Source organism: Rhinolophus sinicus, chromosome 4, assembly GCF_057876585.1.
Source record: "Rhinolophus sinicus isolate RSI-liver-muscle chromosome 4, RSI-T2T, whole genome shotgun sequence".
Lineage (NCBI taxonomy): Eukaryota > Metazoa > Chordata > Mammalia > Chiroptera > Rhinolophidae > Rhinolophus > Rhinolophus sinicus.
Genome location: NC_142504.1, coordinates 20,009,469 through 20,032,847, shown reverse-complemented (window position 1 = coordinate 20,032,847; position 23,379 = coordinate 20,009,469). Strand labels below are relative to the sequence as shown.

At 37.2% G+C, this 23,379-nt stretch overlaps 1 protein-coding gene across 1 annotated transcript; it reads right to left on the bottom strand.

Moving 5' to 3' along the window:
* Nucleotides 1-401: 401 nt before the first annotated feature.
* Nucleotides 402-15,351, bottom strand: POLR1F (RNA polymerase I subunit F). Its single transcript, XM_019727379.3, has 4 exons — nucleotides 14,901-15,351; nucleotides 9,977-10,118; nucleotides 6,038-6,246; nucleotides 402-4,730 (listed from the first exon to the last, which is right to left on the bottom strand). The coding sequence occupies exons 1-4, from the start codon at nucleotides 15,278-15,280 to the stop codon at nucleotides 4,310-4,312; spliced, it is 1,152 nt and encodes a 383-aa protein (XP_019582938.3). The 5' UTR covers nucleotides 15,281-15,351; the 3' UTR covers nucleotides 402-4,309.
* Nucleotides 15,352-23,379: the final 8,028 nt, after the last annotated feature.

Here is a 23,379-nt window from a genome sequence, read left to right as displayed (position 1 = left end):
TTTTGGGAAAAAAAATACATCCTGTATCTAACTATGTACCAATTCCAGATGGATTAAAAATTTAAATACATTGTCTGAACAGTAAGAAGAAAAGCATTATGATCTTTGATATGTAGAGTTCTTTAAAATAAAGTAAATGGGAAAACTTCCCAGAAAAATAATCAAAAAACATTAAGAGAAATTCTCAAGAAAAAATGCAGTCAATAAACATAAAAAAGTGATTCAAGCTCACTAAAAACCAAATATAAATTACAGAATATAACCTTTTAGATTGTCTATCAGATTGTCAAAAATAAAAATGACTGATAAATCTCCATGTTGGAAACGTGGCCAACCACACATTGCTGATAGGATTGTAAATTGGTACAACTTTCCTGGAAGACAATTTCACAATCTATGTGAAAAAGTAAAATTACTTATTCCCTTTCATACAGCAATTGCACTTCTAGGACTTATCATTCAAATAAGGATGTCTACAACGTGTGCTCAATGTTTAAGAGGGAAAATATAAACAATCTAAATATTCACCATTAGAAAATTAAATTATCTATACATTGAAATTCTAGACAAATATAGAAATACCTTTATATATTCATATAGAAAGTAGTCTATGTCAAATGAAAGTAGGTTCAAAGAGTAAGAGTTTGCATTTGTATTTTAAAATATTTTAAAATCCATTTAAAAACAAAACTAAAACTATACATGAAATTAACAACAGTAATTTTCCGGATGTAGAATTGCTACATGGGTGTGTGCACGGGGAGTGGAGGAGTGTTGGGGAGGTAGATCAATGACTAGGAGGGTAGGGCATACTGTTGTATTCTAAACTTTTTAAAAAAATGAATACATATTAATTTTGTAATGCAAAATGTCTTCTTTTTGGAAGAAATATGTCCAAAAAGATCATTGTGGTCAATGTATAAGCAAGTTGAGACTCCATTTCCACCATTTGCACCTTTTCTAAGTTGACAGACAAACCGATGGGATAAAAATAATTGAAAATCACATCATACATGCATATAGGCAAAGCACTTAATCCAATTATTGAAAAAAATGTATGAAAATGTTAAGAACATCCCATCAGAGGTAAAGGGATACCAGTTGAAACCATGCTCTTCACTTTATCAACTTAAAAGTATCCACTGATGCTTTCACTGTTCAAAGGAACCACTGCTAAACAGTGTAGACATAGTTAAGACATAATCCCAGCCCTCAGGAATCTTATTTGGTCATGACATACTGATAGACAGACATGCTCTATAAACAGGTGAACAGTTTGAAACAATAATGCTACAAGAGTGCTACAAGCAAAAAACAAACAAAAAAACAAAACTAAAAACATTACAAAGCAAGCACATTTACCCCCTTTAGTGTGAAAAAACTATAGAATGTAGTGCCTGAGATGGTTTTCTGCATTGGATGTCTCAGGCCTCTGCTAGGCACTCCCCCTGGAATACCACACCTCCTTCCCTTCTCTATGGGTCAAAATGCTGCTCATCCAGCAACCAGCTCAAACAGTAACATCTGCCCTGATCTGCAAAAATGGCATTACTTGTAACTGTTTCTACACTTGGTTCATGCCTTTGGAACTTATCATTGACTTACACTTTGTTGTGTAGCTCACAGATCAATTTGTAAGTGCTTTGAGAGTAGAAACCGTTTCATCATCTATTTCTATTTCATCATCTATTTATGTCAAATGATTAATGAGGTGCCTTGCAAAGTTGAATGATAGGAATTAGAGGGCAAGCAGTCTAGGCTCGGCTAGAGGATTTTATTTGTATTTATTTATTTATTTATAAGTGAAAATAGCTTATGGGACTTTATTTTTATTGGGGAATATTGGGGAACAGTGTGTTTTTCCAGGACCCATCAGCTCCAAGTCAAGTCATTGTTCTTCAATCTAGTTGTGGAGGACGCCACTCAGCTCCAAGTCCAGTCGCTGTTTTCATTCTAGTTGCGGGGGGTGCAGCCCACCATCCCATGTGGGAATTGAACCGTCAACCTTGTTGAGAGCTTGCGCTCTAACCAACTTAGCCATCCAGCTGCCCCACTGGTAGCTCAGCGGCAGCTTGTTATCTTCAATCTAGTTGTGGAGGGTGCAGCTCACTGGCCCATGTGGGAATCAAACCAGCAACCCTGTTGTTCAGAGCTCGTGCTCTAACCAACTGAGCCATCAGGCTGCCCCTCGGCTAGAGGATTTTAATGAGTAAATTCTGAGATAAAAAGATAAAAACTAGGTTAGTATAGCACGTGACAAATGTTTTGAAGAATATATGGAGGATATCATCATCATAGGTTTTGTATCAGATGAAAACAACACAAGGTCACTGCATTTTAGACAAGGCAAGTGACAAGACCTGCTTTTTCAAAGCTACGCACCTTGTGAAAAAGCATGAATAAATCTAGTTTCAAATTCAGCATGCGTTTTTCTTCAAAGATGAAAATTATTTAAACATGTGGGAATTTGTTTATTTTGCTAAGCCACAATGTACTTTTCCACACATAGCATAAATTTGACAACTTCCTTGGTATTTAATTAGAGAGAATCGTTTCACTAAAAATTAATTTTCTATATTAAGTCAGACATGATTATAACATGTATTCAAATTTAAAATGTTTAGGGAAGATTTTATAAAACATTTTCTGGGTATGCCACTATATTAAACCCTGAAAATATAGCTTATTTTAAAGCTATATTACAATAACCTTTCTTAAAGCTATATAACCTTTTTCTGTTCATCCTTCCTTTAAACCCGTGCTATCCAAAAGATAAAGTGAGCCTCATGTGTAATTTTTAATCTTTTAGTAACACAAATTGAAAAAAGATGAATTCTAACTTTTCATTTCACCCACTATGCAAAAAATATAATTTTACCAATATATAAATTGAGATATTTTACATTCTTTGTGGATCTCCAAAATCGGGTGTATTTTATACTGACATCACACCTCAACTTGGACTAGCCAAATGTCACAGGCTCAAAATCCACATGAAACTAAATTGTACAGAAAGATATTAGCCTGCACCTTTCCGTTTTCTGTCACATATACTTGTAGACAAACATTGCAAACTCTATATTCTATCATTATAGCTCTGGATCAAGATATACTACTAGCAAAATTTATGCCTTCACAAAAATAAAAGTGTGATATCAGTACTATTTCTGATACTACAGAAATGGCTCTGCCATGTGTTCAATTCAACCATTCATCCATTTACAAAACTAACAGTGAGTGGACAATTTTCTTTTTCTTTGTAGTACTTAACACAATTACTAATTTTCTGCACGTTTTTACTTATATTGTGTGTGTGCGTGTGCATGTTTCTCCTATGCCATTCCACGAGGGAAGGAACTATGTCTACTTTGTCTGCCATTATATCCCTGGACCTTAGCAGAACGTGTTTCTCACAGTAGATGCTCAAATACCAGTTAAGTAAGTGAATACTGCCATGCATTGATCATCAGCCTGCACCAGTTTATCATTGCATTACTCAGAGTTTTCTAATAGTTAAGGCATATTCCACATTTTCTCAGTGAAAGCAGTCAACAGCTGTTTTCTCTTCAGAACCATTTCTAGTAGCCTAACCCAATTATTAAAACGTAATTGGGAAATTCCCCACTAATCAGAATCACATTTATCCTGTCCTTCATCAGATCCTCCTCCTTCAACAAAAGCAGAACAGTCCTCTCCATACTACAAGCTCTTAGACTTAGTGAGAAAAGAACGCACCACACAGGCTCCTGGAAGGAAAGAACAAGAAATATCTTTTCCTACCACACAATCAGGAGTGACATGTTTCCTAACAGGTCTGGAAGCTTCGGAAACTCCTTTGGCAAGCCATTTTAAGTTAAACAACAGAAATACCATAGGAGCCACAATGAAGGAAAATCTGAAACGGGTAAATGCCTCAAATTTTAAAAAAAAGTCAAACAAAATGGCCTATAACTCATGCTTTAATGATATAACATGGCATTATAATATCCTTTTGCTAGTCTTGAAATTATGGAAATAATTTTATTTAGAATGTAAAAACTGAAAGAATTAAAGAGTTGAAAGTGAGAGCAGCTCTTACCTTTTCATTCTGTAGACAGTAAAATGGTACTTTCATAATAATGGCATTTCCCAAATTAATTATCAGTTTTGCAATTTTGGCACCAAAAACTCAACTCCTAAACAAATGTTTCCTGTTTTGAAAACTACTGGAACACACAAGCATTTTCATATCATTCAAACATTTATTCATCTACTGTGTATAAAACAATCTTTTAAAAACTGAGTCGTATTTACACTACACTAAAGAAAATTACTTTTTCCTTTTCTTTTTAGGTGAGTGTTCCAAGAGTGGGGTAAAGTCAGTCTCCTCACTGTGCTTTCTTTTCTTTTTTTTCTTTTTATGGTCACTTTGGTAACCACTGGAGTTACTGTCTTGGACAATAGGGTCCGGGTCCTTAGCTTCCTGAGCTTCCTGCTTCTTCTTCTTCTTCTTCTTCTTCTTTGGCTCCTCCTCCCAGAGGCCGTTCACATTATTATTAATCTGCAGGTCTGTCTCTTCCTTCATGGTGACGTCTGCACAATCTGCTAGGTCTGTGATGCCACCTTCCACTTCATCATACGGCTCTGAGTCTTTCTTCTTTTTCTTCTTCTTCTTGGGAGGTTTTTCAACAGCTTCTTTGGTGCCAGTTTCTGTTACTTCTTCAGAAACTGCAGAGCACTTGGTTTGTAAACTATAAATTAACAGTTTAAAAAATTTACAGAGCAATAAGCAAAATTAAAAGAACAAAATGAAATCAAGATTATCCCAAAATGCTAAGAATTTCTAAATAATGACAGCAGTATGAGATATATAAGTATGGTATAAATTTCAAATATTCTTTCCTATTATTACACAGCCCATTGAAATGTCTTGGAAATGTTAAAATTAGTTTCCAAAGTATTTCTCCCAGACTGTTTTCACACGTAAATCTGACATAAAAAGGGTGTCAAAACATGGCTTTTAAATTTTGGTTTTGTTCAGAAAATTTGGTCACTGAGCATTAAGCATCACAAATACCCAAGCTTATTAGCCTCATCACTGACATAGGATAGAGAGAAAATGTACTTCTGGAAGCTATCATATAATGGAGTTTCCTGACTACTATCTCAATCCTTGTTTCAAATAAAAGTTCACCATTCTTCTTAACCTATGCTGAAGCAGTATTACTTCACTGTTGTGAATTAGTTTCTACTAAGAAAATAAAAACAAGGATCAATGAAATAGCCTTCTTCCCAGAACTGCACAGTCCTGTACAGTAGCACTAACACATATAACAATTTAAATTGAAGTAACTTCAATGTGATAACTTTAAAAATTCAGTTCCTCAGTCACACTAGTCACATTTCAAGGGCTCCATAGCTAGGCTACGGAACTACACACGTACAGCACATTTCTATCCTCACAGAAAGTTCTACTAGAGAGCTGCTCTGGAACTTTAGCCCATATTGTTTTTACTTATTAAGGCAGGCTCTAGAAAAATGATAAACACCAGCAGTATTTCAAGACTCTTTTTTCTTTCCCACTTTAAAGTTGGTTCCGATGGAGACAAGCTCAAGGTCAGAGTAATTCTTATAAGAATTTCAATATAGAAAAATAGGGAAATTACATTATCTAGCTGGCATAATGACAAATATTAAAACAAACAATTTTTGTTTCAACTGTGTAAAAATAAAAGCAGGCTAAGAGTTATGCAATATGATTAAGCTTTTAGTAGTATCAAGCTCAGGGATCAACTATTTAAAAAATTAACAACAAACCAGAAAGTACTCAGCAAAACCGAGTTATTAAAATACAGACCAGTTAGCCAGATGTACAGCTTTAGAACATTTAATGCATTGTCATAGCACATAGGATTCCTGTTTACATTGACTTTATGGTTTGAAAGCATGAACATTAAATAAACAAAATTATTTTTTAAGAGGGATTTATGTTCTCTAAATTTAGAATTAAATAGAAACAATTAATACCAAAATGATAATAATGTGATTAGGAACTGACCTAGTGATATTTAGTTTCCCTCGAATGCAGAATACTCCAGCAGCATCCGAGTCTAAACGAAATACTTCAAATTCTAGTTCATCACCCACGTTTATCTCCAGGGTCTGCCACTGCTCAATTGGCATCTGCTCAGGTTTAGGGATGGAGGCATTAAAACACCCATGTACTAAACAGCCAATGTGGCTGGAAGACATTTTATTAACTGTACCCTGAGAAGAAAAAAAGAAAAGAATATAACATCAGGAAGAGATCCAAAGAATTAAAAGGTGAATCAAACTTTATAAGCTTCAAAATGATCTTCAAAGAGAAAACATCAAAATAGTGGTATAATTCAATATGGAAAACGTTTTCCTGAATTAAAACTTTCCACATGTTACACTGAAACATCTATTTAGAACACTGTAGAGTTTTTAGAAAGCTCAACCTTATTAAATAAGTAATTGTATATCAATTGCCTAACTGGATAAATAAGCACCCTCCCCTTTACCCTCCAAAAAACTCACCTTAGCTTCCATTGCAAGAGTCCATGGGGAGTAGAACACTCTATAACCATATTGAAACCAAGCAGAAATTACTCTTTGATATGACCTACATGTGAAAAGACCTCAAGGCAGGAAGCATATGCTTTTAATAACTAGTATCCACATTGTATTTCTATAAACAGTCTGAATTTCAAAGCTTAAAGAGCATTCTTTAATGATTACATATAGCATGATGTAAGCAGTCCTATTAGAAGATAGCTTACTCTTTATATCTTGAGCATGGCTACTTTGACTAAATCACAAAAACATTATTACAAGCTTTAAAACTAAAAGTATGTGCTATGCTTAAAATGTAAATTTGCAAAAAAAAAAAAAAAAAAAGAAGAAAACCCCTTAGTTTTCTATTCTTCTCCTAGGTGTCAATATAGATAAGGTATATGAATGAAAACCTGAAATTTTTTTTTTAAATCATGTATTGTGAATTACAGAAATATAAATATTAACATGTATATAATGCTATTTAATGTCAGTCACCTTTATACATATGACAATAAAACTTCCTATCTGTCATTATCAGGAGACTGGTGTTCACAACGGTACCTTCTGAATGGTCTGAATAAACTGTGGTATATCTGTATAATGGGAGTATTATTCAGCAATAAAAAGAAATGAGCTATCAAGCCATGAAAAGACATGGAGGAATCTTAAATGCATACTGGTAAGTGAAAGAAGCCAATCTGGAAAAAAAAAAAAAGAAGGCTACACACTGTATGAGTCCAACTATCTGACATTCTGACAAAGGCAAAACTATGGAGACAGTAAAAATATCAGTAGTGCCAAGGTTTCAAGGGAAGGGAAGGAGGGATGAATAGATGGAGCACAGAGGATTTTTAGGGCCGTGACCAATTACTCTATAGGATACTTTAATGATGGATACATGTCATTATACATTTGTCAAAACCTAAACACAAAGAGTGAACTCTAATGTAAATTACAGACTTTATTGGCTAAACGATTGTAACAAATGAACCACAGGTGATGTCAATAATAGGAGAAAGAGCATGTTTGTGGTGTGTTGGGAGGGGAGTGAGGAAAGGTATATGAAAACACTCTGTTTTCCACTCAATTTTCTATAAATCTAAAACTGCTATAAAACATAGAATCTATCAATTAAAAAAAATATTCAATGGGGAAAGGAAAGTCTTTTCAATATATGGGTCTGTAACAACTGAATAGCTAATGGAAAAGGAAATGGATCTCAAGGGCCTACATCACACTATACACAAAAAATTGAAACTTGATCACAGACCTAAATGGAAAAGCTAAAACTACAAAAATCCTAGAAGCATATAGAAGAATATTTTCACAACCTAAAGGTAGGTCAGTTTCTTAGATAGGATCCAGAAAGCAATAACCATAAAACTATAATATGATAAATTGTACCTCATCAAAATTAAAAGTTTCGGTTTATCAAATGATAACATTAAAAGTTAAAAGACAAGCAATAGACTAAGAGAAAATATTTACAATACCAGGGATGCCAAAAACATGTATACAAGTGGACACTTTGGTCATCGTTGCTCAAGCAGTAGTTCACCGTAATCAGAAGTGTCTGGACGCTGATGGTAACCACTTTGAGCACCTCTTGTAATTGCAGAAGTCAAACATGACTTGTATTCATCTTTTGTTATTGGTATATATTATTACAATTTTAATACAGTTTTCCTTTCTTAAAATGTGTATGTACATTTTTTTGGCACCCTCTGTATATTTATCTAAAAAGGATTTGTAGTAAGACTATAAAAAGAACTACTACATCTCAATAACAACAATACAAAAACCCAATTAAAAATGGGCAAAAGCCATAATGAGAAGCTATTATATGTTCACCTATAAAATTAAGAGACTGACAACAGTAAATGTTGACAAGGATGCATAGCAACTGGAAGTGCTGAATGGGAAGTTGGTCTAGCAGCTTTTTGTGAAGTTAAACACATATCTACCCATGATCTATCAATACTGCTTCTAGTTTTTTACTTAGAAGAAATGAAAATGTATATTTCACAACAGCTTTATTCTTAATAGCTCGACTGACAACCCAAATGACCATCAAGAAACAGATAATCAAATTGTGATGTATTCATATAATTGGATACCATGAGCAACAAAAAGGAACCACCAGTACATGCAACAATGGCACGGAGGAAACTCAAAAATATGTTGAGCAAAAGAAGTCAGATCATAGTGTGTAACGAAACATTCCACTAATATGGAATTACAGAATAAGCAAAACTAATATATGATAAATGAAATTAGAACAGTGGTTATACCTAGGAGGGAGAGGAAGGGAGAGGGGGAGGGGGGGGGGAGAGAGAGAGAGAGAGAGAGAGAGAGAGAGAGAGAGAGAGAGAGAGATCACCAGGAAAGGGCACAAGCGTAATGTCTAAGGAGACAGAATGGTACATGACCTTGCCAAAACTCATTGAACTCCATACTACGATCTATGCATTTTATTGTGTGTAAATTATATCATATTATTTTGTTAAAAATAAAAATTGGAAAAAAACTGGCCAAATGTATTCAAGGACTGGAATTTTAAAGTACAACTGCAACTTTAACAGTATGAATTATAGGATCCCAGTTTGGCAGGCCAAGAATACTATTTCCACCAGTTTAATTGATGTCGAAAAAAATGTTTTTAATTAGAAATGTCCTGTAGAGTTTTGTCATACTGAAATCTGACCTATATTTTTAATAATAATATCAAGGGGTAGTCAACATTTATTATCTCTGAGAGTAAGCAATTCCTATAAATATTTTTAAAGAAAAAATATATACACATATGAATACATATACACATATGAACATACACATACACAGAACTGCTGGTGGGAGAAGGCGGCAAGTGAAGAAGATAAAGGGATACAGTTCAGCCGATGTCACATCTATTTCTGCATTTCCAGCTTCTCCTGAAATACTAAAAGACCTTCCCCACAGGGCCTTTATTCTCACGGCACAGTATAGGTACCCTGAACCCTCATCCTTCATTCATGTTCATTACCTGCCAGGTCCCACAACCATTTGAATTTGAATTCCTGTTTATATACTGCTATAGTTTGAATCCCTTATAAAGAAGTTGTATCTATGAATAATTGAGAAATTATAAAATAATAAAAATTGAGTTTTTACACCTTAAGATTATTCTGGTGCTATAGAAAGAAAAGAACAAACTGGATGGACACATACTCTGTACACGTGTGTGAGTTTTAGGAGGATAGTTTAAAAAATTACCTAGGTTGAGCTGATGCAAAATAACTTTTCTTTTAAAACAATTTTCAGTTACCCACGATAACAATCCATCTGAGTCCAAGGTGTATGTATACTCTCTTAAATTTTTCCAAGTTACATAATTATATAACTACACATAGAAGACTAGGGGAAAAAAAGATATACATACCACAAGCTTTTGCCCTGGTTCAGGGGAGAAAATAACGAAATCTGCTTCAATGTTAAGATGAATATGTCCTTGATCATCATAAATATCTCCCAGTTCACCCACTACTTTGATGTTATCATATGCAATGGGAACACCTAATAGGCTGTAAAAAAAAAGGAAAGAAAGGAAGAAAAAATGGTGTCTTTAATCCTCTTTTACACTATGCATTGTCATACTGATTAGATATTCTGAGTCCAAAAAGTATACCTCTCCTAAATATAACCACCCGTGCCCCAAACACTGCGGCATGTGCCTAGTCTGTAATAACTTCGGTAGTCTAATGTCACCAAAGGGTTTCCATATATTGGTTAAGTTTAAAATCGTTATTTAAGACAGGTACCCAGAAATATCCAGTTATTCATGAGCAAAAATGTTGACCCTTCTTCAGTATTTGCTCCTCATCCGGATTCTAGTCATTCTAGAACAAGAGACAAAAATAGGACTTGGCAAGAAAAATATCTTGCCTATCTATCTCTGTGAGTATGACTGAATTAAAGCAATTCTGGTATTATCCACCATTACCGAATTTCTGTATTAGGAGGCATCCAGCAAAGCTGAAGCCAATGACTTAATAGAGAAAAATCCCAAACTGCAACTGATGATAATAAATGGAAATGTTAAGAAATACAACTATATAATTTATGGAGAACTGATTTTGACACTTTACACGTTTGACAGTCAGGATTGGGGGGAACTACTATTGCAAAAATGTCATTTTCAAGTTCTTAAGGAATTGTAACTACTAGGGAGACAGACCTGGGGGCTTCACTCCCACACCCATTACTTGTTCCAGAAAACGTCTCTGACGCCCTCCATCAGGCAAGGCTGAAACCAATCAATCGCTCCTATTCCCACAGGACTCCATGCACAGTGTGTCTCTAGTCTCATTTCACTGAATCTATCTGAATACTAACTAGGCTGCCAAAAAAATGTATACACATGACTTGCAGTCATCTTTTGTTATTGGTATATATTGAGTATTACAATTTTAATAGTTTTTTCCTTTCTTAAAATGTGTCTACATTTTTTTTTTTTGGCACCTTCTGTATGTTTGGATTCCACACAAGATGCTAAGGCCCTTGAGAGCGGAGAACATTTTTGTTGAACTCAATTAAATTTCTACAACAATTCACATAGAATAAAAGAAAGAATTTATCTCTAACACCCACAAGACACTGGAAAGGAACTTTAATAACCACCAAATTAGGCAATCCATAAACTCAGAGACGTACTCTGGAAAGCAGTCTTTTGTGCTATTAATTTCTGCTGTGGCTTTCCTAGGCAGGAACTATACATCATAAGATGATATTAGGGGCACAGAAAACGCAGAGAGCAAGAAGGGGGTGTGGGGGTGGGGGAGAATAACTACCATACTAGAAAAACAAAATCAAAACTTTGTTTCCCCTAATCAACTATTAAAGAGTGCGCCTCAACTGCGGGGAGTACTGCTGTGCCCTAGGGGCTCTTTGGGGATTTGTGGTACTAATCAGGGTTGTCACAATCACTGGCCAAGGGCAGGGATGGGAGGCACTCTGTCATGTGGAGGACAGTCCTATACAATGAAGAAATGTCTCTAATTCTACAGTACTTTTGAATAAGTATTTATAAATATCTGGGCATAGAATCTAACTTAAGAAAACAACAACAAAATATTAACATAGTCATTTATGCATGGTTTTAATATGCATTAAATTTTCCAGGAATGTGGCTAATATGTAAATTCAAGGATAGATTGTTTTGAGTGGAACTTTACCAAGAATTCCCCATGATTTCAGAAAAGCAGTTCACCATCAGAGACACTGTTATCTGAGGTGTGAACTCAAAAGCCCCGCATCAATCCACATTTGTAACTGACACATTCACAAGGATTCTAGGTACAGGTGCAGGAGGCATCTAACTACTTTAGTCTTCCCACCTAGTCAAGCTCGAGCATTTTACTATATTGGATTAGAGCACTACACAGATATTTTTGTGCAATTGTGTACATAGATCGTATCATCTTTAAGTTTCCTTTCAGCAAAAAGTGTTTTCACCATAGTAAAGATAGAACTGCCAACTAATTTATAAGAGGGAGGTATTGGATTCTGTAGGGTTTAGAACTGCTGACTAGGGAATGTGACCAGAGCCTAAGCCTAAAAGGATTTGTGTAAATACATCAGACCCTGGGAAAAGCAACTCACAGCATAAAACATATCAAAAGTCATCAGATTTACAAACACCTCAACACTACATACCTTTCCCCTTTTTTGTTTTTCGGAAACCATCCTAAGTAGGTTTTAGGTCAGGATGGTAGCCTCACTTAAGATATTTAGAGAACAATTAAATCAAGTTTAAGAGATGCTTAGATTGCACGTTTAAAGCTTCTATAGAACTAGTGGGAGGGAACATATTTACCACCTTCCAAAAACTTAAGAGCTGTCATATACAAGAGAAGACTTGCTTTTTTTCTTGATGGCCTCTCAAAGACATAATTTAGTCCAAAGCTATAATGTGATTTTAGAAAACTACTTACTTTAAGCAGGCTTTTCAAAATCGAAATAGGTTATCTTTAAAAAAGGTGAAGTCTGTCAAATAGGGAATGCTGTTGAGATAACCCAGACACTGATACAGGAGCCATTACCAATTTCTCCCTTTTCCTCATTTCTAAAACAAAGAGAAGCAAGAACTCTTGATTCTACAGGGTGGCCCCAGTCTGCAAACATAAACAACTACACATGATAAACAGTTGATTGAGATTATAATTCCTGCTATGTTCAATGTTTTGTGCCTCATTGGTAATGCACAGCTCAATGTGTGGTGCTAGATTTGCACTGATTAACGGGTCTTTAGCACACCCCACAAGTGTGGGGGTAGGGAGAGTCCAGATCTGTTCAGAGTGCAAGCTGCTCAGCTTGGCCACACTGCCTAATTCAGTTATAGAAACTATCATTCAATCAGTCCTAGTCTCGCTGCTGTAATGGCCCCCTCCTATTGGAGACACTGTGGTGACTTTCCTCTAACCCAGGGGTGTCCAAACTGCAGCCCGCGATCCACTGTTAATTGGCCCGCAGCAAATTCCAAAAATATATTTAGTTTACTTAAATAAACCAGGTGAGGCAATACGTACTTCACCTCGAGTGAGTGGCCCGGCTGTTTGTGTATTTTACTGCATATGGCCCTTGGTGAAAACCGCTGAAAAAAGTTTGGACACCCCTGCTCTAACCTGTCAGTGGAGGCATTAACTGGTTACAGAAAGTTGTAAAATACAAACTGCCTATGTTTCCAGACTTTATGAGCACCTCGTATATCCTTAAACCTCTCGAATTTTTCCTCTCTAATCATTTTTCTCGTGGGCAATTATAACACTTTCTTAATTGGTCTCCTATCTACTAGCTCACCCTCCTTAAACCATCATTGAATTCTTCCAAATCATAATCAGATTTGCAGCTTAGTTTCTTAAACTGCAGATCTGATTATGTCACAGAGATCAGGGATATGTACTACTCTCTCAAGAGTATGCCAAGTTTCAGAGTCAGAGGGTATTGTGCTAACCCAGCTTAAGGAAAACAAAACAAAACAGAAAAGCAAAACCGGGCAAAGGCAGGAAGGGAAGAGCAAAATGGCCATCCTTTGAGTTGTCCCCCATCAGGTCTTTAATCCACTCCCCACTGCTCTCCAACTGCACCCATTGTCTTTCTTCTGACAAAAACCTTATCCACCTGTTAAAACTCTTTGGTCAAAGCATTCTATTTCACATCTACTCTCCATTTGTTTAGGCCACCCTTTTTGCCTGGAATGTTACCATCTCCAAGTACCCTCCTCCTATCAAGTTGTTCTCAAAGGTTCTAAGATTAAATTCACCACTCCTTCTCGTGTTATAATTTAGATTTATGATGAATTTTAACACTTTATTGGATTTGGCTTACATTCATAGCTCTACTAGAGCTTAAAGTTCCTTCAGGTACAGATCTTGTTTTTTCTTTGTTTTCATACCCAAAGTCCCTAGTATACAACACAGACACACAACAAGTGTGCGTTGGTGCTTGGAGGAAGTTGAACATTCTGTTTGAATTCTTAACTTGTGTAGGTTTCAGGATCTTGAGAAAGTGATGGAAGCTTTGTATACTTTGCTTAAGGAAATTGGATAGGAAATTCCTGCAATGTCCTGGGGACTCATGAAATTCCTGGAGGGTAACAACGAATCCCTAGCCTTTGAACCAAGTAGTCTAGAGGAGCATTAAGGTACATCTATCTGCCCTGTCTCCCTAACCCTCTACCCTTGTAATTCGCAGACTTTTCAAGGACTCTTGAATATCTCAATTTAAAAGCACCAGGTTTTTTTCATCCTCAAGAGCAATAGGCAGGCCAGTCAGACGAAACAAACTGTCTGTTCTTAAAAACAAAACAAAATAAAACTAATAGTATTTCTCTCATCCCTGAGCAAGTACCAGGGCCAAAACAAAAAAATAACAAAAATCGTCCTTCACGGTTTACAAACAAAAATTGTACTAATGCTTCCTGTGCCATTTTCTATTGAACGAGAGAGAATCTACTGAAGTACTTCATTCCCAATTTTCATTGTCAAATGAGCAAGTTACAGACCTGGGTTTAACGGGTCTCCAGACCCCTGGCCTATGCGCACCCTTACACGAGGGTTGTCGAGCGAGCTTCTCCACCCCCCTCCGCCAAGTCACCTTTACGTTTTCTTTCTCGTCCAGGGAGGTACTGGCCTTTCGAGAGCATCACGAGTCCAGGACGCCTCGGGACTCAGCTCAGGGTGGCCGGTGCGACCTTTCCCACGCGCCCCTTTTCTCCTGCGCCATCAGCACGTCCACCTGCGGCCCGCTCCCGCACCTACGTTGTGGCGTTGCCCGCTAGCTGAAGAAAATGGCTCAAAGCCTGGTACCTTTCAGAATAGCGCAGGAGCTCCGCATCGAGCTGTTCGCGGATACCGGTGCGTTTCCGGTGAAGGTAGCGTGGCGACAGTGCGATGTGCCTTCGGTGCGGCCCCACCACCAGGCAGGAGTAGCGGCTCTGCACCAGTGCACAAGCAGCCGCGTATGTCGGCAGCTCCAGGCAGGGCAGGGCGCCGGCCGGCCCCACCACCAGCCCCTCGGAGGCCGCCTTCGGCCGCGGAGCCTCAGAACAACCTGCAGCCATGCGGCTTGTCAGGTTTCCCGCGGCGCACGCGACTGACGCGAGCATAACCGCCCATTTCCGGGCTCGCCCTTTATACGTCACCGCCAGCGACCACGCCCCTAGGAAATCTCTCCGCTCGCGCCGCATTATGCAACTCTGACCAGCAGGGGGCAACCGCTTTGTCGCACTTGGACGACTCCCAGAGCTGGGAGCCTGTGGTTCCGTGTGAAATATGCTCGAAGATCTACAACCACCTAGTCTCTTAAGGGCGGGCAAACCTGTGTTTTTGCTAATGTCCTCATTGGATGTAGTATGTAGATTTACTAAGGGTAACACTTTGATCATTGCCAATAGTAAGGTGGTTTGGTAGAGTCTACAAGCTTGGACTTGACGATGATAAATTTAAAAAGTATGTAAGGGATATGTTTTCTGCAGGGAACCCGATCCTAAAAAGCAGCCCAAATGCTTCAAATGCAACACATGTGAAAACGAACTCATCATCTCTCTTCAGCGCGTCTTCTTTTCTCGCTCTGTAATCACTGATTCCGAAAGCTGTACCGCCACTCTCCGAATAGCTCAGTCCAGCTGTCATACTCGGGCCTCTTTTGTACCCCAAACAACAAATCAGCCCCAAGGCCTATGGGGCCAAAGCCAAAACACCGATCGCTTCGGACACTTCTCTCCATCCTCGCTTCCAAAACTATGAGACTGCATGTGGAAGCTTAGCCCAATGGTCAAGAGGACACTAGAGCAGCCAGATTTTCTCTGAACACACAAATATGACCATGACTTGCCCTTCAAAGCCCACCTAGGTGCCCCATTTTCTTCAGCATAATACAGACTCCTTAATAAGGCTCTTAAATTACAGGTCCACCGTACTTTTTATGACCTGCCCCCAGTAGTTTCATTCATCACACTTCACATTATTCGCTAGCCGCTACCCATGGTCCTTGATCCACTTTTGGCCTTCTCCCTCTCCCTCTCCCAGCAAAGAATCTCTGTAACAATCTAAATATACAATAAGTTGTGCTTTTCTGAAATAAATTATAAAGTACTTTGTGCCAGGTGCTCCAATTTTTATAGGAAATATGCACACATATGATTAGAAAAGAATCTACGTGTAAATACCATGTATTAATATTATGTATTTCTTGAGTGTGGGTCAAGAATCTACGTATAAATACCATGTATTAATATTATGTATTTCTTGAGTGTGGCTTTTTTTTTACTCATTCAAATTTTCATATATTATTGTAATGAGTGTGTATTGTTTTATACTAAAAAAACAAACAAAACCAATCAGAAACTTAATGAGCAAAAGAATCCCTGTTGTTGAAGAGTTTGGTTGTTACAAGAAACCCTCTATTTTTAGACAGTTTAATGTAGTGCCAGGTGAAGATTCTGAGTGCTAAAGTGGCATTGTTTGAGTCTGAATCCTGACTCTGTCACTTACTAGATGTGTGATATTAGGTACATTTCTTTCTTTTTTCTTTAAAGCTAAAATTATCAGGGTAGACTTTAATGAAGGGATGAAATTAGAAAGTTTGAGCTATGTGTAAAGGCTTAAAGAAAAGAGTTTCATATAAAGGCATTCCAGGTAAAAAATGACATTGCATCAGTTGACATTTGCTGCCCAACAAACCACCCCCATATTTAGTGGCTTTAAATAACTACTAATTTTGTTCATAATTCTGTGGGTACAAGTTTGGACTGGGCTCACCTGTGGTCAGATGTGACTCCATGTATCTCATCTTCCAGCAGGTTAGAGTGGGCTTTCTTTCTTGGCGGCTGTGCAGTTTTCTGAGGGAGAGGGGAAGCACACAAGTGTATGCACACCCACCACCTCTTGCCTAAATTCTGGAACTTATACAAAAGCAATCCAGTTCATGGAATGCTTCTGATCTCAAGTACTTTGCCTGAGAGAGCATCAGAGGATACTTGTGTCATACACCAGATGGGGTATTGGAAGTCCCTCTGGATAAAGAGTAATAATAATACTACTAGCAGGGAGGGTTTCATGACCCTTATGAGTTGATTTTATTAAATTGGCAGAATGAGTGGCGCTTTCATCAACCTTGTAACAATTACCATGATCGTCATCATCTTAGCTAAGCTTTAATACAAACCTGCTTTATACAAATCACCAACACAGAATCTTCATATGTACTTATTATATGCACTTATTATTTCTTATATTTATTATACATATTTACAGATGAGGAGACTAGGTTCTAGGGAAAATTTGAAGATGTCAGCCCCGTGATGCTGGCAACCCCATCTGTATTGTTAGCAGCCACAAGCCTAGTGCCTAGCACATATTTCTTGAGTGAATGAATGAATGTATGACGTGCACAAGAGGACACAGGTGTTCATCAATCAAGAAATCTAAACCAGGCATGAATTATTCCACAGCTCATGCTGAGAATCACCAAAAATCATCATGTTTCCTGTACACAGAACCAAAGCTGATAAAGGAAGAAATTACAACAGTCAGGAAAATGGGTGACTTATTTAACTTAGCCTCTGTCTAAAAAGTGTTACAGTGGAAATCAGCTCAAACTGGTAAATACTACTAGGGTTTCCAGGCGGGAATTCCCGCCCCTTCTCAGGAATTCTTTTCGCTTTCCCGTTCCCAAATCCCGAGATATAAACTGTTTTCTGTTCTCCACGATGAATCGTTTCCACAAAGTGACGGCCGATACTACCAACCACCTGGGTTCAAGGAGCCAATTTTCCCGATTTCCCAACCAACTTTTCTCGGGATTCAGGAAGGGGAAAGCAAAAAAAATTTCTGAGAACGGGCGGGAATTCCCACCTGGAAACCCTAAATACTACCGTTTCAGCAGACGTGGGAACATTTCAAAAAAGCACCGTTTTTGGCCAAAGTAAGAGGGTGGGCAGTCTTGCAGAAAATAATTCAGGCAATATGACATGTCTGATAGGAGCCAGGTGCTAGAGTCAGGTTGTCTGGATGTCATCCACACTGTCACCTTGGACAACTTGCCTAGTCTTTTTAAACTTCAATTTCCTAATCTATACAGTAGAGGTATGATGGTATTAAGTTGTGAGGATTAAAGAGATAATGACAGTTCGATACTAGGCACAGTGATTAGCCTACATTAAATACTTAATATCTTTTTGGGTCCACAATCCACACTTCAGTTATAATATGTTTGCTTCAGCCTAATTAAGTCTTTAAAGCTGAATTTGGGAGCAGGAGCATATGACCTTCTTGGATGAAGAGCAAGGTAGAGCCCTGGCCTTAAGAGGAAAATTTGGATAAGAGACTGAATAAAAACTGGAGAATGCCTTGGCCTCACCTCTGGGAATGATTCTTTTGTTTTGGAGTCATTAGAATGATTATTATCACCTCCTCTTCAATGCACTGCCATTATAAGCAATCTATATACATAAACATTTGATTCAGCTTAAAACAAATTAAAGCTTTCCTCTTAAAACGTTTTATTGATAAAATTCATTTTAGGTACGAACTAGATATTCTGAGAAACAAATATGCAATTTCGGTTGTCAGTAGGAAGAATTAAAGTCGATTCAATACAAACCACTTGTTTGAAATAAATGTTAGTTTGGGAAATAGTAGTTTTCTTTCAGTAGTTTAATAATTGTAAAATACACTGCTGCTGGGGAAAATACATGTTTAAAATTTGCCTAATGGGTTTTGGAAATGAAGAAACAAAAGCAAACAAAAATCGGAACACAATATAGATTCACCAGCTATTGGTTGATGCAGACCACTTGTAATTCACAGATATGTCGGCAGATGGCAAGCGTGAGCTTTCAATTTGTAAAGCTTCGCCTTAGCCCTAAGTACTGCAGGAATGGCAAAAATCAAGGCAGCTATGTGGTCGGCTTTTTTGTACCTCAGTCCTTCAAAAGAAGACTTGGGATCAATTTTTGACATTGATAGCCCTTTCTATTTTCTTATTAGATTGAACAAATCGATGATGTACACCACGCTTGCAATGAATAAAAAAATAACAGCACATTCTTTTAATATTTTATTGAACAGAATAGAGTTCAATATTCTGCAAGCTGTGCTGTTGCTACAAATACATAGAAATGAAAGGATTTAAATGTGTCTTCCTGTAAGTTAAGACCCAGCTTCTTTCATGAGTTTATGTTTTCTTGGTGGTTCTCGAAGTCAGGTCATACTGCTGGAACCAGCAGCATGAGCGTCACCTGGAAAGTGGTTAGAAATGAAAATTCTCAGGCCCCAGATCAGGCGCACTGAATCAGAACTCTAGGGATGGAGCCTCGCAGTCTGTTTTACCAAGCCCTCTCGGTGATTATAATACCTGCTGAAGTTTGAGAACCAGTGCCTCTAAAGAAGCTTGACTTAGAGGAGAGAATCTCTGAATTGATTGTTTTTATTCAGGCATAACTGATGTAAATGCACTGATCATTAATAATGTATTTGATTATTTCTTTCATATGGTTCGGTGTGCCAACACAGTAAATTTCGCAAAATAAGGAACATAAAATAGTATACAACTTCTATAGACTCGGAAAGATAGAATGCCATTTCTTAATTATCACACATTTCTCATACCGAATGAAGAATTTCACTTTGTGTTCTCCTTTGGATTACACTGAAAGGTATAACATTATGGTAAATTTTGCATAGGAATGTAACTAATGAGAAAACTTAAAACTAAGTTAAAACATGATTATTTCCAAGGAGTATAGAACAATCTTCAGGAAAGAAAACAATTCTCTATCAAATATGTGTTATTTGTATTAGTACACGCATGTTCCATTCTCTTTTAGGCATAGCTGCATGCTCCTGCAATTCTTCTGTTGCTGAAATAAGAGGCCCGACCATTTGAAATTAACAACAAATTGCACTCAGGCCACATTTTCATTTAAGAAAAAGTACAGAAGAATTGTTTAATCTATGTGGTAATTTTATCCTAACACTACTTTGCCTCAATTATCTTACTATTTGAAATTTTTTTTATTCATGCAGAATTTCTCCAACACATAAACTACCAGTTCCCATGGTCGTGTTTATTCAATTCTTCAGTCTAGAGGCAAACTCTCTTCTTGTCCATAATGCAGAAGTAGCTTTTACACAGTCTTAATAAATGGATTACTTGTAAATCACATTAGGTGCTTATGAGGGTAATAATAAGAGCAAAAAACATGTTAATCATTGTATTCTCACTCTCTCTACATATGTGATTATTTGTGTCTTTCTCACTTTGTAGTAACTAGATGTAATAATGTTGAAACACCCTGATCTTTATGTTTGGATTTTATCTCCTGGCCATTGTTTAGATGTTCCGAATATTACCTAAGAATGTGTGTGTTAGAATTCTCTCTCTCTCCAGATAGATAGATAGATAGATAGATAGATAGATAGATAGATAGATAGATAGATAGATAGAACCTGAACTTTAAAATATAGATTTAGATAAAATGCATACCAATTTTTTAGCTCTACATGAGGACGCAAGTATCTGTCTAGATATCTATCAAGAAGGCAACATCATAGCCCTTTTGGGTGAAAGATTTTAGTTAAAAAGGATTATCTTAAATAATAACATTAATTGGGGTGTGCGTTTGTGTATGTGCATGTGTAATATGAGCATATATGATGGTTGGGAAGGGGTAAGGATGGTATCAAAAGTGGATGGGGCTACTTTCTGAGGTTATAATGCCATCTTTATATCATTTTCTGTCCTTTTATGAAAACAAAGATCAGTATTTCTTCCAAGACCCCATTTCCTTCCCAATTAGACCTTGCTGCAATGGAGTTTCAATACCCATCTTTCAAGGTTTTAAAACCCACGGAATTTGGCCAATAAAATTAACTGTGGTGCTTTCAGGGGTGCCTGTGAAAATTCTCATTTACTTCCATCTGTCTTTAGCTCACTACAGAACAAAAATAGGAAAGAGTTTCCTTTTTTAATTTTTGAATATTATTTTAAAGCTATAGTTTAATAAACCACCTGCTGGCTGCAGAGTTTGTGAGGGTGTGAACTCATAGATCCGTGCCATTAAATATATTCCAAAGAACATGCTATAGAAAGTTTGAGGGTGGAAAATAGATAAAAAATAGAAGGTAGATATGGTGCATTTTGCTATATAATTTACTCTCAAGTCATTAAACAAAATGTATATTAATGGGTCATGTTCTAGACTCGCTCGTAAGAGTCCACAGGGTGTTCTTAATACTTCCGTGCTCTGGGAATTATTATAGTAATGAATGCATCTTTATCCAGTGGCAAAGTGGACTTTCCCAGAATGCACCAGCACGCAGAACTTTACAAGGGAAGACCCTACATGAAAGCCACATTTATCATAAAAATCTGGAACTCCAAAATTCATACTGAAACGAACATTTTTAGGTGAGGAGGACCTATGACTAATGAAAGCAACTCTATCGCTCTGTGTCTCACTTTCCCTTGACATTTGGTGTTGTGATTTCTGCTGTCGTGTACCAGATTGGCTTTTGAGTGATACTGACAGTGTTAGCTCTGCTTGAATAAAAACTCTGCCTTTGATGTTCATTTGTGCAGATGAGTAGGCTAACAGAATTTCAAAAACAAAAACACAAACAAACAAACAAAAACACAAGTACTACAAGAAATAAACGTACCTGACATATAAAAGAAGAATTTTGCTCATGACAAAATTAGTTTTCTCTCTAGCTTACTGACCCAATCCCCTTATTATGAAGCCCAGGATAAAAAAACTGTCTTGCCCCAGTTTGTAACTGACAGCTTCCTGCTTGTCCTTTTAGATTTACCAACCTTTTTTACATTCAGGGTACGTCGTTAGTTCAAGTTTTCTCTTTAGTTAGCTGAGATCCTTTCTTTGAGTTCCTGTTTCCAATTTGAGCACATGCCTGTTTGCCAGGTGACTAATATTGTTGAAGCTGCTTCTGTCACTAGATGTTTCTGGCTCGGTGACCAAGGCTGGATTTCACGGGCTGATGTGGAGTAGGGATTCCTGTTAATGAATCCTGAATGACTAGAGTGAAGTGAATGGGTGTGGTGATCAAAGCTTTACAACTAGAAAGATAAAGTCTCAAGTTCAAGTGCAGGGGCCAGAAACTGAAATCAAGGCTTGACCACAGAATCAGAAATTTGGATCTGAAATCAGAAGAAGCAGAACAAGGAAAGGGGAGTGGTTCATATGAGATGGAGTTGTAGTTTAGTTTTTGGACCCAAGTGTATACAAGTTGCATGGTATGGTTGAATGGCTTCAAGACTCATGGCGACAGCCAGAACTGACTTCACCTTTTAGCTGAAATATCGATGTCTTTCTACTTTTTCAGTATTTCATATTAAATAAATATATTAATATAATAAAGGAATATTCACATTCATAGACAATGTGCATTATAGTAGCATTTAATAATTGGTTATCTTTTACCTGCTGTACTGCCATCCTTTTTGCTGATAGGTAGCAACAGGCTGAAATTACCACTACTCAACTCTATCATCACTTGGAAACTTGACATTCTCTCCAATAGTAGTTTCATTACAGAGGACCCTTTCAAAATTTTATTTTGTTCTCAGAGATTGATATAAAAGTATTACTATACTTAGAATACAGAAAAGACAGAGAAGCTCAAATCTCAAAAGACTTTTTGGATGTAATGAGGGCAGTGGATATCTAGACAGTGTGGGGCCTTTAGAGTATGTTTATATGATAAGGTTGAGTGCTACCTCTTTACTCATTTATAAGGAGGGACAGAGTGAGGGATAGTGTCGGCTGGTAAAGCCAGCCACAAAGAAGTATGTAGCTTCTTTTTTTTTCCCCTGTGCAGTGACCTTGGTGGGCCCAAGGTATTTCTTCTAGCCCTCCTTCAGGATATCTTGGAATAACATTGGAGGAGCACCTCTGTCCTAGTGAGTAAGGTGGGGGCCAATATCCTGATTGATTAATAGCAAGGAGCGGCCATGAGTCCTGATTCCTTGAGATTACATAAGGATTTCATGAAAATTTGAAAATATTTTAGCTTTTCCTATGAAGCTTCAGCCAAGTTCTAGAGTCTCTCTGGCAATTTTCAGTAATACAATACAATTTGACTTTTGGGGTAGGGCTTGCAATGTATTGTGTGGCAAAGAATTAGAGTCTTTGGATATCAGTGAAGAAAAAACTTTGAAATCAATACTTAGTAGGTGATGTGAAGGAAAGTAAAGTTGAATCCTAATTCTTAAAGGTTTCCAATTAAAGGAAGGCTTCTGCCTATAGTTAGTTGATGTAAATAATAT

What these genes read in the sequence shown, in the direction of transcription:
- POLR1F (XM_019727379.3), bottom strand. Translation starts at nt 15,280, where the DNA reads ATGCGGCGCGAGCGGAGAGATTTCCTAGGGGCGTGGTCGCTGGCGGTG. An exon ending in AACCAGGGCAAAAGCTTGTG is followed by an intron (nt 6,247 to 9,976) that starts GTATGTATATCT and finishes TTTTCTTCTCAG; the next exon opens with GGTACAGTTAATAAAATGTC. An exon ending in GGGAAACTAAATATCACTAG is followed by an intron (nt 4,731 to 6,037) that starts GTCAGTTCCTAA and finishes GTTAATTTATAG; the next exon opens with TTTACAAACCAAGTGCTCTG.